The sequence below is a fragment of the Rhinolophus hipposideros genome (genome assembly GCF_964194185.1).
Source record: "Rhinolophus hipposideros genome assembly, chromosome: 22".
Lineage (NCBI taxonomy): Eukaryota > Metazoa > Chordata > Mammalia > Chiroptera > Rhinolophidae > Rhinolophus > Rhinolophus hipposideros.
The window spans coordinates 40,109,649-40,127,146 of NC_138068.1; the positions used below are offsets into that span (position 1 = coordinate 40,109,649).

Genomic DNA, 17,498 nt, shown 5'->3' on the forward strand with positions numbered 1-17,498 from the left:
GTTGCTGCAAGTATGAGAATTAAAAACCTGGTGGAAAAACATTCTAAAAATCTAAGCACAGCTTCTCTATAGCTGAAGATACTGTCTCCAACTCTGTCCTGCAGTCTTAAGATTTAAAATTTCTAAAGATTTACTCAGTTTTTACCTAATAGTGAAAGCCATCTATCTGTGCATTATTACCGTAGTTTGCCGTGTATAACGCACACTTTTTTGCCCAAATTTGTGAGGGAAAAATAAGGATGTATGTTATACATGGTAGTACCAATTCCGTATCTATATAAATGTTTTTAATTCTTTTACTTAATGCTTATGAGTTAAAAGTGTAACTCCAGTAAACAATAATGATATCCGTATGCAAAATAATACCCCGGAATACAATCACTGGTTTTGTTGAACTTATGACGAATTTGCAACACCGAGAAGAGTTCTTGGCCTTCTATGATGTGTGAATACCATAAATGCGTTACCGGTAAATAAAATTTCTTGTACTTGTATCTGTTCTTGTGTTTTGTAATTACTTGTTACATGAAATTTCTTGTACCATAGTATGTTAAAAAATAAATGCTAAAATTCCTTTATAATACAAAAAACAAGTACCCAAATATAAACATAAGAATTTGAATTAAAATATTAAAACAAAAGATTTTTTCCCCCTAAAAGTTTGGGCCAAAAACATGGATGCGCATTATACAAGGGAGTGCATCATACATGGCAAATAGGGTATTCTGAATCCCTGCCCTAACACCCCCACCTCCAAGGGGTCACTGGTTTCACTTCCTAATGATCGCCCTAGTCCCAGCTTCCACCACCACTTGCCTTGCTTACAACAGCCTCCTGACACGTCCTCCGCTAACCTTAGCCCCTCACGTCCACCTGCAGGAGGTGCCAAGGACTGCGTCATGTCATTTTGTGCTTACGAGCCTTCCTATAGCCTACAAAGCCTTCTCTGGATTGGCTTCTACCGAAAAAGTTGATTTTCATTTCCCTCCATCGTGACCTGCTGTGTAACGCTCCAGAAATATCACACTTCATGTAGTTCCGAGAATCAGCCAAGAAGCCTTTCCCAGCCCTCTTCCTAATCTCCACCCAGGGTGAACTATACTCTTTGTTTCCATACTAGCCAGATTGCAATTGTCTCTTACTCCAGGCAGACTGCTTTCATTCTCAGATTGTACACATGCCACTTAAAAGTACAAATTGTCTGATGCATTTCTGCTCATTTGACATGAAGGACCATCTCCAGGGAACCAGTTCTTACCCCATCATCAGCCTGGACCTTTCTTCTCTTCTTGACTTTTTCTGGCATGAGTTTGTCTACTCTCTCCTTATCTGATGCAGTTCCAAACTCATCTTCAAAGCTTCGCCAAGATTCCAGCAGCATAAGTCTTTCTTCCTTTTCTTCACAGTTTCGCATGGTTTTGTTAGCCTCTTCATAAATTTGTCTGCATTTAGCCAAACTTCCTTCTTTCCCTGAAGACAATTCAAACTGAGCAAAACTGATCCATACCTTTAAAAAGGATTATAATAGAACCAAATTAACCATGTCACCCAGATGATAATGATGTAATAATAATAAAGCTAATTTGTTGTTAATAACATCTGAGCACAATAATGTGCTCACTTCTATATTCCAAAGAATATTGACTACATGCTTCAATATATTAATGTTGAAGTAATCTGCTTCTAAATCCAATTAGATATCTGAAAGTCTTTAAATCATGAGAAGAATTTAACTTTTTATTCAACCCTGTGATAGTCAAGTTATTCACATGTAGTATAAATACTGACCTGGTATAAAGTGGGTACTAATCAGGGGAATCACTGCGTAAATTATATTAATGTCTAACCACTATGCTGTACACCTGAAACTAATATAATAATGTCAACTGTAAGTGAAAAAAATTTTTTTTAAATATGTATTGACTTGGTATACGCTTAACATTCCAAAGTCCTCTGAGACTCAGAGGTTCTCTTTAAAAGGTAGGAAATCATTCAAAATAAATATATTTTAAAAAACACTACAATACAGAAATACAGTATTTCTTCAGGATTGCTGATTCAAGCAAAATCAAAGATAATCTATAAAGCACAGGATACCTTGACATGTTGCGTCCGTTGAAGCAATCGTCGGTAAAGATTGCGTGTTCTTTCAGTTTCTTCCTGCTCAATTTCAAAATCAATATATGATTTCCAAAGCACCTAAGAAAGATCACTTAATAGATCAGCCTTGGCATTTAAAAAGCAACATGCCCCTCTCAAAAGCACAGCTTAACTACCATTCCAACCTAGAAAATATAGGAACCTAGGGCTTTTATGAAGAACTAAAGAACAGCATGTGGATAAAATAATACTGGCATTTAAAAGCTGGCCAAACTTGTTTAAAGTCCTATATTTGAGAAAAAAGGTCTTAAATTCATTTTTGTGTTCTCTTTTGGAGTTTTTCAAATGCTGGACTTACCAAGAAGAGCTGAGAAACTTGCCAAGTCTCCTGGGCACTGTCATGACCATGCCACATACAACTGAATTTACAGGGAGAAAATAGGCCTAGATTAACCAATATATCCTGTTTTTACCTCCACTGCAGATTCTTGATATGTTTGAGTTCAACTCAACAAGCACCAAGATGTGGCCCAGACTCCTAGGAGCTGGCAGTCTATGGAGGAGCTGAGGCCAGCCAACTGAGGCCAGGAACTATAATACAAAAACCCCTGCCCTAATGCAATCAGTGGGGCCTAGTGAAATATTAAATGTGGGGGACATTAGTGCAAGATTAACAAAATGGCTGAATGAGTTCAGTGGTTTGAGATTCAAATTAGCCAACTGTGGCTTGGCGCCACCTTGTGGCTCAAGCTTAAATACTGAATGGACGATTTCCGGTCCTGCTCCAGGTCCTACTTCCAGTCCTACTTCCAGGACAGTGACAGTAGTAATTCCAGAACACCCTCGTTTATTTAGAGCCTCTTTTGCTAGCCTAATCCAGACAAAACTATGCCAGGAGAATCCAGGGATGTGCAATCTCAACATCCATTTCTCTTGTTCTCCAAATGGGGTTGCTTGCTGCCTATTTCTCTATCTTATACTCTTTAGCCTCTTGATTGAGAAATGGAGGAATAGAGCCAGTCACACACCCATTATGTCCCAAGTAAGCCTGGTGTCATAATGGGGCTTTGCTGTGCTCTGGTATCCAAGTAGAGGTCTGCTTCCCCTACCTTTCTATCTCCAAAACAGAAAAATTCTAATCTGAGGAGAAAAGACTGTTAGATCTTCTTTATGCTCTGAAATGCACACACATTTATTTAGATGGCCATCTAAAATATTTCTAAAGAAATGTCTAAAACAAAATTCTATCCAACTCAAGATCCTCACCTCCGGCATGTCCAAGCGTGGCTGGCTGATGGCTAACTCATAGATTGCGCGTGCTCTCTCAATATCGCCAAGAATTGTCTCTAATTCTGCAAATTTAATCCAAGAGGTACAATTTTCAGGTCCAAATTCCAAGAACTTTTCATAAAGCTTCCGGCATCTGTCAAATTCTCGAAGCTGTAGCTCCAATTCTATGTAACCTTTAAATAACTTGTTCTTTGGACATTTGCCTATGGAAGTTCCCTGGAAAAGAAAATGACCAATTGATGTAATACTTTAGTGGGTTTAACTTGTGCACAGACATTGTCGACCTATCCCAGAAGCTGTTCTCTGCTGAGCAAGAACCTTGGAGAGTCAACATGGTAAGCCACTCTTTCCCTCTGTGGTATCATACTGTTGTTAGTGATGGTTCTTGACAAAAGGCCAAAGGGAACCTTCTAATTCACTCAGCTGTCAAAAGAGCCTGTGCCCACTGGTGCCTATTCAGCAAGAGAACAGTGTACCAGAGTTGTCTGGACAACTATTTTGGATTTTACTCAGTTTCTCAGGATCTCCTAGGGAATATGGATATCAGATGTATAAAATCTATAAATTAAAAGGTAATCAAAAAATGAACCCTGCCTTGCTGCCCACAGCCAGGGTGAGAGTAGCTTATCAGAAGGACAACTACATTTAAACAGTATTTGATCCTATCAAGACATTTTAGAACTGCTAGGAGGGAGGTGCATTTAATACACCAAAAATTTTGCACAAGGATCAGACTAGACTAAAGATCAGATCTTTCTAGTCTGAGGAAAGATCTGGGCAGCTACAGATAAAGTTTCCATTCAATATTGAAATAGAACAATTTAAGCATCATTATCCAATCTTGCTTCAAAGGCCATGTGTTTTCTAACACGTCTCAAATTTTAAAGGCTTTCTTAGTAGGATTTATACAACTTATAAGCACTAAAACTTTTTCTTCTCATAGAACTTAACGATGCATCTTGTTCCTTTACTTACCAAAGCTCTTCTGGCAAATGGTAAATTTTTCTGTCTTATTTCAAATTGTGCATATAGTAACCACATTTTGGCAAATGTGAACTAGAAAACAAAAGCGCAACAACATCTAGCTTAAGAGACTCATTTAAATTGAATTGAATTAAGTTGAATTAATTTCAATTAATTTAAATTAACAAAAGGCCACAAGCAGTTAGATTTACCTAAAACTTCAGAGCTAGGGCAGGTGTTATTTTCTTGTTTATAAGCAAAGATTACGATACTTCACAAAAGTTACCCAAAAAAACCAAAAACAAACCCCAAAACAAAACAACAGTAATCTAGATACTGTATAATACTGCAAGGCCCGGCAGCCCCTACTTAGAATCTGCTTTTTGTGGATGCTTGTGAACAGGCAGAACATGCCATCTCTATTCTAGAGGGTAATTCGGTCAACATCTCTATTAGTTTCTCGTGCTGAGAAATATGGCAGAGGTAATGTCTCAACCATTTCCTCATGTTTACCCATGCATGCATACATCCACTCAGCTGCCAACATCTGTTCATTATTTCCTGCACATACTGTGTACTCTCTCAATGTGTGTCTTCCTCTCATGGAACCGACTTCCACTCAGTCTATTCCAATTACCCATCCTCCTCTGAATTTCTGCATTATTATCTGTATTATTTGTCATAGGCTGTCCTCTCAACTAGACTAAATAATTTTCAGAGGGAAAGAGCATATCTCATTCTTATTCACGTTTTCTGTGATGCCTAGCATAGGAAAATATTCAACCAATAAATACCGTGTTTCCCCGAAAATAAGACCAGGTCTTATACTAAGTTTTGATCTGAAAGATGCATTAGGGCTTATGTTCAGGGGATGTTATCCTGAAAAATCATGCTAGGGCTTATTTTCCGGTTAGGTCGTATTTTCGGGGAAACATGATAGTATTTCACTGAATTATTTTACAAGTAACAGAAGCAGGATTTTGACATTTGGAGCAGAACACTTAGAGCAAATGTACCTTTTTATGAGGAATTAGTTCCAAAGAGGCTTGGTAGACCTGTCTTGTCCTCTCGGAATCCTGTATTCGGATGAGAAAATTTTCACGAAATATTGAAGTTTGTTGCTAATTCTAATTTTAGTAGTAAAAAATGTACACCCCAAACATTGAATATGTTTTCACAAGTTGCTATTTTCAAACTCTGATTCCATTTATGATCAAAAGTGTGAACTACCTTTGGCCATCAAACTTTGGTTTAAAAATCACCAACAATATAGCCATCAAACTCTGAGAGCTTCTCTGTAGAAAGGCTTTTTGCCTGACAGCAGAAAGAAACAAAGATGTTTTATGGTCTCAGATTAACAGCAGAAAGTTACTCTTTCTGTTAATTTATACATGACCAATTTCTGAAAATCCCACTTGATCTTTACTAAAAGCAAAAATGTATAATCTAGCCATGGTCCCAATTTATGAGAAAACCCAGAAAACTATGTATAATTAAACTAATGGCTGATACATTGTTCCCTTTCAATCTTGTTGTGCCTCAAAGATTAAAGAAACAAAATACAACTAAACAAAACAACACCTCACCTGTACCTACAACAGTTTAGAATGTTACAAAGAGGCCATACAACTATATGGCAGAATGGAGGCTTATTAAGAATCTAAAACGAAATTCCTGTTTCATGGACTATAAATATCAGTTACTACCCACAACAGCGAACTTTAAGTACAGGGGTGAGGAAATCATTAATAGATGACACCCAATTCCACTTTTTACCTTTGCCTCCAGTTCTTCATAGAGTGCATAGTTGACCCAAAGGTAGATGTAGCGTTTCCAATGCCTCTTCTCTTGAAGGGGTGGGACATTGGCAATAGCTCTTTCATAGACTTCTCGTACCGTTTCTGCTTCTGCATCACTTTCTACCAAGCGCAAGTAATCAAACCATGCATCATAATTGTGGGGATTAGCCTAGAATGATAATAAGTTTAATAAATAAAAACAAAACCAAGAGCTACACTTCCTGGACTATGTGAGCTAAAAGAAGACCCCAGAGGCCGCCGGATGGTTCAGTGGGTTAGAGCGCGAGCTCTGAACAACAGGGTTGCCGGTTTGATTCATACACGGGCCAGCGAGCTGCGTCCTCCACAACTAGATTGAAAGACGACTTGGAGCTGATGGGCCCTAGAGAAACACACTATTCACCAAAATCTACCCACCACCCCCCAAAAAAAGACACCAGACTGTCTGTATTTTAGCAACTTTTTTTCTAAATTTCACAGGCTATCTCATTTAAAAAATACCATTCCTGAGATTTTATAAATAGAAAATAATAAGGAATACAGTAGTCTTCCCTTATCTGTGGGGAATATGTTCCAAGACCCCCAGTGGATGCCTGAAACCATGGATAGTACTGAGCCCTATATATGCTATGTTTTTTCCTATACACACATACCCATAATAAAATTTAAACTACTCTTGTGCTTTGGGGCAATTATTAAGTAAAATAAGGGTTACTTGAACAAGCACACTGTGATATCATGATAGCCGATCTGATAACCAAGCTACTAAGAGACTAACAGGTGGGTAGTGTATATAGCATGGAGATGCTGGACAAATGGATTATTCATATCCCAGGTGGGACCAAGCAGGAAGGCTTGAGATTTCATCACGCTATGCAGAACGGTGCACAATGATAGGTGACTACGTATCATTACGTCTACATTTAAAAATTACTATAGAATTACTTGTATACCATGTTCACCAATTGTGAACCAATACCAATTGTGAAACCTGGCTTTTCAATTAATAGTAATTTATCTTCAACACATCTTGTTGACCTCATTTAACACCAGACTTAGTCCGTTGTTTGGAACTATCTTGAAAATGCTACTATTTTTGAATTCATACATAAAGAGAAGAGAATAGAACCACGTCTACAATACATCTTTCATTTAAGCAGTTAAGCTGAAAGGTAATGTATAAAAGCTGGCTTTTTGAATCAACCTGACTCTTCCATCTTCTTTCAAAAATAAGCTCAAACGGATTCCAGATTTATTTTGCTCAAGCTTTACAGCACACAATCAGCAATCAAAGTAACTTTCAACATGTGAGTCGCAGAGCAAATCCCAATGTCTTTTGCTTGCCTTTGCTATCAGCCTCATTTATTCCAACCTCCTGGGAGAGCTGCCCATTCATTGCAGACACATCATCAAGAATGTAATCACTGGCAGCCCTAATTTGCTATTATGCATTTTACTGTACCTAGTACTGGCTGGCACATCTTACTTCACTTACAGAGTTAAACGTCTACACCAGCACTCACCTTCACTTCTTCTTCATACTGGAATCTCCGTTTGCTCACGATGATGTCTTCAATACCCCGCCTGTCACCAAACTTCTTCTCAAAGACGGTATAATTTTTAAAGAGTTCTTGGGCCTCTTGTTTTGAAATTCTATCCAGGGCATACTTGTAGATCACTCGTACTCTTTCAAACTAAAAGCAGACAGGATGATTATCTGCCATAACACAACATTCACATTCTACTCACGATTAGCAAAGTAATTATGATATAAAACATTACTTAGATTTTTAGGCCTCAAAATGGACAAAATGAGATTCTTCTCCCTTTGTTGAGGTATTTTAGTCAGGATGGACTGACACTCTCCTTTGAGCTCCACATTTAATCCTGTCTACCTAACACTGCCAGTTGGATGTCATCTGCACATCTCAGACTAAAAGGTCCCAATCTGAGCTCCTGTTTTTCCCCACCAAACAAGTCTTTTTCAGTCTTTGCAATCTTGATAAGAAATACCTACTGTCACACACTTTACCTGCTCAAGCTAAAATCCTCACCTTGATTCGTCTCCATTCCTCATTCCCTACATTCACTGCTTCACAAAGCCCTACGGTTTCTACCCCTTCAACACAGCCTTCACTCCTCCCCATCCTCCTGCCAATCTATTTCCATTTTTCCCTGGACCATTTCAAAAGTCTCCTCTCATCTACTTTTGCCACCCTCCCCCAATACAATCTCCATAAATTAGCTAGAGGCTCTCTTTACAATATAAATTATATCCTACCACTCTCCTGCTAAAACCCCTCAATACTTCTCAATGCCCTTAAAATATAATCTAAACTCCTTACTCCTTACATGGTCAATCCTTACTGCGACTGTGCAAGACCCTGCATTCGGATTTCAGCCTACCTCTCTCAATTCGGCATCATTTGAGCTACTTTAAGGGATTATTTCCCATATATACTGTGGAAGGAAAAAAATGACTTATTTATGGGACAATCTGTCTTCATTTTCATTCTATTATGTTCTGAGGGCTCTCTTCCCTAGGTTTATTACCTATAAAGCCCTTTAATCAGAATACCGAGTGACTAATTCTCAGTTTATAGAAAATATTCTTACTCCAGATTAAAGGCTTAATTTTCATACAAAGCACAATAAAATTAAGACAGTTATAATACAATCTATAATTACTCAGCTCCCAACCTGCAGCTTAGCCACAACTGCATGTTGTTTTCTTTCAGAAATCAAGATTTTGTATTTTGAAAACATTTTCTCCAACGATAAGTGAATAAGAAAATGGAAATGAACTCAACGTGCACAAGAGGTAATGTTTTCTAAACTGTTTTGCAATGTAACTGAGTCCTTTAAGTTTACTTACTTCTTTCTGATTTTCTTCAAATTTGGCAAAGGCAACATAAAGGCGTTCATCCATATGTTCATCTCCAAAGAATTCGACAGCTCTCTCGTACACCTTCCGTGCGTGAGCAAAATAACCATGTTTTTCTTCAAAGCGGGCATATTTGATCCAGTTTTTAACATCAGGGTGCACAAGTACAAGTATAGGGGAATTAAAGAAATGCCAGGCAAGACAATGTGGCTTAAAAAAAACCCAAACCAAAACCAAAAACCCAACGATGCAAGTTACGACTATGAGGTTGATAAAACATGTACAAAGGCAAAGAACCACGAAACTGTGACCTCTGTGAGGGAGCTGGGTCTTGTTCATCTGTGTCTTCCTTCAGTGTTTATTCAGTATGTTAGTAGTGGTACAAATAGGTTTTTGGAGGCATGAAAAAGCTGAACCCTGGTTATTAGCCAAATGATGTGGACAAGTCATTTAACTTGTCTAAGCCTCAGTTTTACCATCTGTAAATAGAGAAAAGTAACACCACCCTCGTTGGATGACTGATGCCTTTAAATGAGAAAATGTATGTAAAACTCTTGGCAATTTCTGGCCAAAAGAATGTGTTCAATACATGGCACCTATCAAGTGCTCAATAACATTAGTATTTGAATTAACAGTTAAGATAAAACAAGTCACAAAATGTCCTAATTAGAGCCAAAAGAAAAAGTTTTGAATTACCATTTTATTTTTTATTAGGATATATCTATTTTTAATCTACCTTCCTTGAGGAAATCATTAATTTCCAAAGTAGCAATACATTCAAATATGGCAATGATGTTAAAAGCATCTGCTCTGAAGCTGCTACTGGGTTCAAACCCCTTCTCCTTTACTACCTGAGAGACCCTGGTCAAGCTACTTTATCTCTCATGCCTCAATTTCCTCATTTGTAGAATGGAAGAGTTCCTCTATCATAGGGTTGCTCTGAGGATTAAATGACAATATTTGTGAAGTGCTTAGAACAATGCCTGACACACAGCAAGTACTATAAAAGCTTTTGTTAAGTTAGTAATATTAAAATGAGTAGAGGTATTTAAGATCTTAAAATTGCATAATAAAGTTGATTCTCATTATGTGTGTTAATTGTTCTATGAAGTCACCGTGACCACTGAATCAGCGATTAGCAAAATCATTGCTCCTAGGAGAAATCTGTATGTACAATAATATCTCATATAGGTTATAATCTGAAATCCTAACAGCAACTAATCCTTAGATTCTATTTTTGTTATTTTATAAAGGAGAAAACAAGGTTCAGAAGTGTTACGTGACTTGCCAGAGGCTGCCCACTAACAGGAGCCAGAGGAGGGATTCACGCTTGCTCACCTGGCCCTGAGGCAGAGCTTCCTGGCCTACACTGCACTGCCCCATCCGCTGCCATCTCTTGATCATCTCTGTATGACAGCAGACACAACAGGCAGACTATCACCTTAGCTGGGGTCATACGCCTTGGGTGTCAAGTTTTTCATCACTTTGTGCTTGTTTGCAAATGACTGTGAAAGTGACACAAGTATTGACTCTGGAGTACAAATAAATTTTAGCAAGTAGGAGAATTCATAAATATAAAAACAGTAAACAATGAGGATCAATTACTTGAGTTGCTAAAAGTGCTTTCATGTATTATGATCTAATCTTCATAACTAGCGCGTAGTAGGAACCTTTATTCTCGTTTTAAAGACGAGGATAACAATGCTCAAAGGAACAACTGACTCACTTGGGTCACACGGCTTCTAAACAGTAAACCTCCGCATGGACTCCATTAATGGTGCTAATGACCAATTTAAACCACAGAAATGCAGGACTGGTTATAGCAGCCAGGGCCTTAGTGCGTCATTTCCCACAAGCAATTCATCGCATTAGTGCCAAAATATAAACAAATCCAAAGTCTCACTGGAAAAAGACTCAAGCAATTACCCAGACTACAAACTTTTCTCCTGACCAACCTACACCCCTAGAGAATATATATGTAGCTTATGAAGCAGATGAAACCTGCATCCTTGATTTCCAGGCCAATAGCAATGACTACTTGTCCTGTGACTACAATTCCATGGGAGGAGCAGCACCCAGGACGAAAGCAGCAGCACTCAGACCGCATCCAAAGGATATATCGCTCATAAATGGTGCGGGCCCGATCCACCTCTTTGTATCGCAGCTCAAAGTTGATGTAGGAGTGCCAGGCTTGCTCCTCAGGCTGCCATTCCATCCAGCGCTCAAACACCTGCCGAGCACCAGCAATGTTTCCCAGCATCTCCTCCATGTATGTGTACTTGTACCTTTAACAAAATCATCCGAAAATATGTGTCATGGTCAAAAAGACTTAGGGAAAAAAATGTTATTTGGCAATTTCCAGTTCTAACTTTGTTAAATGTGAAGAGTTAAGACTTTATCTTCCCCAAAGGTTAAATCAGACCTGTTTTCTTATTAAATTATAAATCTGAAAAAGGATGAACCATTAGAAAAAAATACATTTTTCTTAAAAATTGCTTAGTTCAGCAAGAAGTTTTCTATGCATAAAAGATTGTAATCAAAATTTTCGTTTCAATTATGACTTAACAGACTATAGGACAATAAAAAGTGTTTACACATACTTATACGTGTATATATAAAGTTACATATGTTTATATAATTACAACTATGTAAATGAAATAAATGAATGTGGAACTTTTATGGTCTACAAATTGACATTTCATTAGATTAGAAACTTACCAGAACTGGTTGACTCGAGGCAGAGTTGTTATGGCCCGGTCCCAGATATTCCGGGCATGGTTCACCTGGCGATTCTTCATTTCCATTTCTGCATATTTCAGCCAGAGTGTAATATTTCGATAGTCCACATCTAAAGCACGTTCGTATATGGATCGAGCCCTTTGGAAGCAAGATTTGGAGGGCATCAAAAGCAGTACAGACAACACATGTAGTAACTATTTCAAACCACCTGCAGTGCTGTTATTTTATCATGTGTCCACATGAGCCAAGTTCTGGGCATAAAAACGTGAAAAGATATGATGTTCTCAGGAACCTTAGAAAGATTTAGAGACATGCATGTAATTACAATGCAATGTGATAAACATTATGGTGAAGATCTGTAAAAAGAAGCAGAGGAAAAGAAAGCAAAATGTCTGGTGGAAAAGGCTAACAGAAGGTAACTCAAGAATTGAGAACAAATTTGGAAACTGAGGAAAGTCCCAGAGGCAATGGTGGGTGGGGAGGAGGTATTCATTACAGGCAGAGAGAACAGCCAAGTGTCATAATAAGAAGACATGATGTTTTCAGGGAGTGGCAAGTATGCAGACACAGTAGGGGCCAAGGGTATGCTTGGAGAGTACAGAAAGACTGGACAACAGAAGGGGTCATGATTTTCATCAGTGGAACAATTTTTATTAAAAAAAATAAAATCCGCCTCAGAGGCTGTCGGCAGCTTCAGGATGAAGCTGAACATCTCTTTCCCAGCCACTGGCTGCCAGAAACTCATTGAAGTGGACGATGAACGCAAACTTCATACGTTTTAGGAGAGGCGTGTGGCCACAGAAGTTGCTGCTGACGCTCTGGGTGAAGAATGGAAGGGTTATGTGGTTCGAATCAGTGGTGGGAACAACAAACAAGGTTCCCCCATGAAGCAGGGTGTCTTGACCCGTGGCCGTGTCCGCCTGCTGCTGAGTAAGGGGCATTCCTGTTATAGACCAAGGAAGACTGGAGAAAGAAAGCGCAAATCGATTTGGGGTTGCATTGTGGATGCCAATCTGAGTATTCTCAACGTGGTCATTGTAAAAAAAAGGGGAGAAAGATATTCCTGGCCTCACTGATACTACTGTGCCTCGTTGCCTGGGGCCCAAAAGAGCTAGCAGAATTCGCAAACTTTTCAATCTCTCTAAAGAAGATGATGTCCGCCAGTATATTGTGAGAAAGCCCCTAAACAAAGAAGGTAAGAAACCTAGAACCAAAGCACCCAAGATTCAGCGTCTTGTTATTCCACGAGTCCTGCAACACAAATGTCGGCATATTGCTCTGAAGAAACAGCATACTAAGAAAAATAAGGAAGTGGCTGCAGAATATGCTAAACTTTTGGCCAAGAGAATGAAGGAGGTCAAGGAAAAACGCCAGGAACAGATTGCCAAGAGACGCAGGCTGTCTTCTCTGAGAGCTTCTACCTCTAAGTCTGAGTCTAGTCAAAAATGAGATTTTCTAAAGAGTAATAAATAAATAAGATCAGAAAAAAAAAATCCCAATACAGAGAAAGTAGATGAAACTGCACATCTATGGCTGCAGAGTGTGTGTAGGTGATAAGACCCACCTGTAGAGCCTTCTCCTCGGCTCCCCCTAGGACTAACCTATCACAGTACCCCTAAAGCCCTCAAAGGACACAATCTTTTAATCTTGAGCTTTAACTTTTCCTATCTGTTAATTTATGACATATTTATTTACCAAGTTACATGCTCAGCAATTTTACCTTTGAATCTCCTTTAGACTCTCTTCCCATTGTGCATATTTTATCCAGTTACTAATCACAGTCCTGTTTTTTCTTATGTTATCTTCAAAAGTCTGGGGGAAATCAAAACAGTCAAATTAAAGAGAAAATAACTAAAAATGACATCATCCTTTGTTTATTAATCCTTGTACTAAAAAGGTTACTGATTCTGTTCTTATTTAAGAGAAATTACACCCCGGAATCCTTAAGAAATAAGAAACCCACTACAGAAGGCCACAATCACAAGTGTTTCTTTAAAATCTTACATGCAAATAAGAGGGAAACTTTAGATATAAATATCTAAAAATAGATATAAATAATTTTAGAGAATTATTAGCAGAATTGTTGGTATTTACTTTTATTGCCCATAACAACTAACTGGTACTGTAATATACTCTACTTGTTCCTAATAAGAAAACATTTTTGACTAAGTCTTTTTGGTAATGTCTCATAATTTCATACATAATTCATTGAAGATAACTAGTAAGTAGATATAACAGGATTAGTGGTTTAAAATAATCCCACATTTTAGTGTAAGAAGGTCAGCTCAGGTCCTCAGTCTTCTCATGAATCTTTCCCATCTTAATTCTTAACACAGAGGACAGTATAGACAGAAGCATAACACAGTCTTGCTAAGTCCATCCCTCTTCCAGCTGTTTAACTTCCTGTTTAACTTCCACCCATCTTTGATTCAGCACCAGGAATTATATTTTGGATGGACTTAATTTCTTTATATTCTAAAATAGACAACTCATGGTATATTTCATAAAGTTCAGTAAAATGCAGTTATCTGGTAACCCGAAGTTATATTATTTATGTGGCTAGAAACATTAACCTCTTGTCATCTTATAGTCTCTCTAACCCATGAAGAACTTTTCAAACTCTGACCTATAAATTTTTTTCAATTAGTTTCAGGTGTACAACATAATGCAATAGTTATGACCTATGAATTCTTAACATTATAGCATAATGAAAGACATCACATTGACCGACCTTCCTTTTCCTTAGTTTGTAATCATTTAACTCTTCCTCATCTGTGATCTTCTGTTGAGGTGGAGGTGGAAGAAGCTCAAGTTCTCTTTCTTTAGCTTCTCTTAAGAGCTGTTCGGCAGTTATCTGTACCTCAGCTGGAGCCTTGTTTTTTACCTTTTAAGAAAAGATATTTCTATTTTTAGGAGATGTCTTTCACACAAGATTTAAGAAACAAACAAAATTTTTTTTAGGATGAGAACTTCATATGTATTATTACAAACTGCCCTCTTTGTGTGACATGTTCCCATTTCTCTGTGCAACTAAACAGAAAAAAAAATATCTTCTATTTAATGCATATCTATTAAAAAACCACAGGTAAAAGTCTCAAGAAAAAAGGTAGCAAAAATAGCAAAATTTCCCTTTTAGCTTAGTAAAATAAAAAACTTTGAGACTGCCTAGGAAAAAAAGCTCACCAAAGGTTTTGTTTTATAAAGATGTATTCCATATCTTATCAAGCATTACAATCGCCACTCAGAATTAATGACCCAGGTGGATAAATGCATTTGGTTTTTCATGGCATTTTAAGTCAAAGACAATATTTGGTAAGTTCTTGAGAGAAGCACACAGAGAACAGCCAAGTGTCCTAGTAAGGAGACATGATGTTTTCAGGGAGGTCTTAGAGCTGCGCAGTCCATCATGGTAGCCAGGAGCCACACGTGGTGAGTCCACATTGAGATGGGCTGTAAGTGTGAAACACACAGTAGATTGTGAAGACTTAGTATGAGGGAAAGAATAAACTACCTAATTAATTTTTTGGTATTGATTACATGGTGGAATGACAATATCTTTGATATACTGGATTATTAAATAAAATATATAATTAAAGTTAATGTCCCCTGCTAATGACTTTTTAATGTAGCTATCAGAAAAAAATTACACGGGCGGCCGGATGGCTCAGTGGGTTAGAGCTGAGCTCTGAACAACAGGGTCGCCGTTGGATCCCCACCTGGGCCAGTGAGCTGCGCCCTCCACAACGAGACTGAAGGACAATGACTTGGAGCTGATGGGCCCTGGAGAAACACATTATTCCCCAATATAATTTCAAAAAAAGAGGAAAAAACCTTAAATTACATATGTGGCTCACATTATATTTCTAATGGACCGATAAAATTTTATGGAGTGGAATTACAAGAAATATTCTTTAGAGCTACATGTGGAAAGGTGATGATAATAACGATGATAGCTCATACGTAATGAGCATTACGTACCAGACGGTACGCTATGTGCTTTATATGGATTATCTCTGGGAGTCACCTAAAGGGACGTGGGCAGGAAAAACAGACCGAAAGGAGAGGATCAATAAGGGCTTAGAACAAAGCCTGTCACACATAAAATACTTGGTACGTGCCAGCCACCTAGGGGACTATCAGACGAAATCAAATCCAATGTCACTTCCTCAGCAGAGGTTACTCTGGCGGCGCCTCACACAACCCCCGTTACTCCGTGGCACCTTCCACTTGCCTTAGCAGCATCCGGCAAGGTTGCCATTGTACACTCTGTCTTACTGTGTACAGCTCGTCACCCGCATTAGAGGGGAGCTCCGCCTGGCTTAGCGCACAGCCGGGCTCAGTCATCTTTGCCGAATGAAGGGCCCCACTCGTACAGCCACCCGCACCCCCAAAACACCTGCGCAGAACGAAGGCCACGCCGAGCGCGCACTACTGCGGGTGACAGGAGCCTGCGCCCCCCTCCGGCTGTCCCGCTCCCTGTCTCTCCCCCTCGGCCCTGCACCGGGTGGGCCCGCTCCTCAGACAACACTCTCCCGCCCCGGGTACCACGCAGGCCGGTGCGAGCGCCTGTCCCAGGCCCCTTCCCCCAAGGACACTCGCTATCACCCACCTTGGCCACTTTGGGAATTCTCTGCTTCCCGGCCGCGGTAGAGGCCGCCATGGCTGCTGCAGAAGACGTCGGGCGAACCCCGAACCCCAAATATGCACCCTAAGGGCTCGCCGACGCCCCAGAGTTTTCTGACACCAAGCAGGAGTCGGGGCCGGAAGCGGAACTGGCTTGGATGACCTTTGACTCCACGCACACGCTGTGCCCGAGGGAGCGCCGTTTCTGTGGCAACGTGCCTGCGCGTCCTCCTGAGAGTCGGGTGTGCGGCGCGGCGTCAGGAATCTGAGTTGGAGGTGGGTAGAGTTGGCCCGCCCCGGGGAGCGCGAGCGCTGGGTCCAGCACTTAGGGGCGCAGCTCCAGATCAGTCCCCGGGACTGTGCTGACCGCGCGAGGGCGGGGGGATCTGCCTGGCCGTGGCGTCCGGCAGAGGGAGGAAGACCGCGCTGCGACCTGCACGCCCGAGGGCGGGGGAGAGGCAGCCAGAAAACGGCTGCGTTCCCGGCACGCCAGGGGGCCAGCTGCCGAGCTCCTAGCTGCCCGCGCTGCCTTGCATGTTCCAGGCCTTGTACTTTCGGAGGTCCACTGCCCTTCGTTTCTGGACAGCTGTGACCAAATGATTAACTACAAGGTTTATAATTTTAAAAAACCTGAAGGTGTTTTAAAGCCAGAGAAGACAAAAATAAAAATAAATCAGTAGACTACTAGCAGACCAGCCAGCCTTCTTGTCAGATGAACAGATGTTTAAATGCTCTGAGTGTGCCTTAATTACATAAATTCTCTTGGCCTCAATATCTTTAACTGTAAGGTGATGATAATAATGCCTATTTCACCAGGATTAAAGAGAAAATCTATGTCAAGCGTTCAGGAAATGTTAGGTGATATGATTCTTGACCTGCCTTCAAAAACAGAAAAATTAATTATGTGCAAGCAAATGGTTAAGAGAATTAAAAAGAAAAAGACTATTTCTTAGAGAAATTTTATGTTATGCATATTTTACCACAATAAAAAAGACAGGATTTCAGCCTTATTTGTAAAGTTATATGTTTTCGCAATGAGAATGCATTCTACATTGAGAAGGTATAATGAAGAATGCGTTATAGTGCATTGCTGTGTAAAA

General features: G+C 39.6%; 2 protein-coding genes and 1 pseudogene across 7 annotated transcripts in view; 2 read left to right on the forward strand and 1 right to left on the reverse strand.

The window, feature by feature from the left end:
* CRNKL1 (crooked neck pre-mRNA splicing factor 1) overlaps positions 1-16,570 on the reverse strand; it is a 37,264-nt gene extending 20,694 nt beyond the window's left edge. For all 4 annotated transcript variants that reach the window (XR_013992311.1, XR_013992312.1, XR_013992313.1 and 1 more), the window contains exons 1-13: positions 16,385-16,570; positions 14,507-14,659; positions 13,496-13,587; positions 11,755-11,913; positions 11,155-11,321; positions 9,028-9,206; positions 7,676-7,846; positions 6,130-6,321; positions 5,370-5,429; positions 4,366-4,446; positions 3,367-3,606; positions 2,098-2,199; positions 1,259-1,507 (exon numbers count right to left, since the gene is read on the reverse strand). Coding sequence is in view for 1 of the 4 variants with exons in the window: in XM_081034411.1 (XP_080890537.1) it covers positions 1,259-1,507; positions 2,098-2,199; positions 3,367-3,606; positions 4,366-4,446; positions 5,370-5,429; positions 6,130-6,321; positions 7,676-7,846; positions 9,028-9,206; positions 11,155-11,321; positions 11,755-11,913; positions 13,496-13,587; positions 14,507-14,659; positions 16,385-16,435 (1,896 nt within the window). In the remaining 3 variants the exon portion in view is untranslated. The remainder of the gene's footprint in view (positions 1-1,258; positions 1,508-2,097; positions 2,200-3,366; positions 3,607-4,365; positions 4,447-5,369; positions 5,430-6,129; positions 6,322-7,675; positions 7,847-9,027; positions 9,207-11,154; positions 11,322-11,754; positions 11,914-13,495; positions 13,588-14,506; positions 14,660-16,384) is intronic.
* Positions 12,453-13,224, forward strand: LOC308491242 (small ribosomal subunit protein eS6-like; annotated as a pseudogene). Its single transcript has one exon. The product of its transcript is annotated as a small ribosomal subunit protein eS6-like (transcript).
* Positions 16,568-17,498, forward strand: part of CFAP61 (cilia and flagella associated protein 61) — a 325,115-nt gene continuing 324,184 nt past the window's right edge. For both annotated transcript variants that reach the window (XM_081034409.1, XM_081034410.1), the window contains exon 1: positions 16,568-16,674. The gene's annotated coding sequence lies outside the window, so the exon portion shown is untranslated. The remainder of the gene's footprint in view (positions 16,675-17,498) is intronic.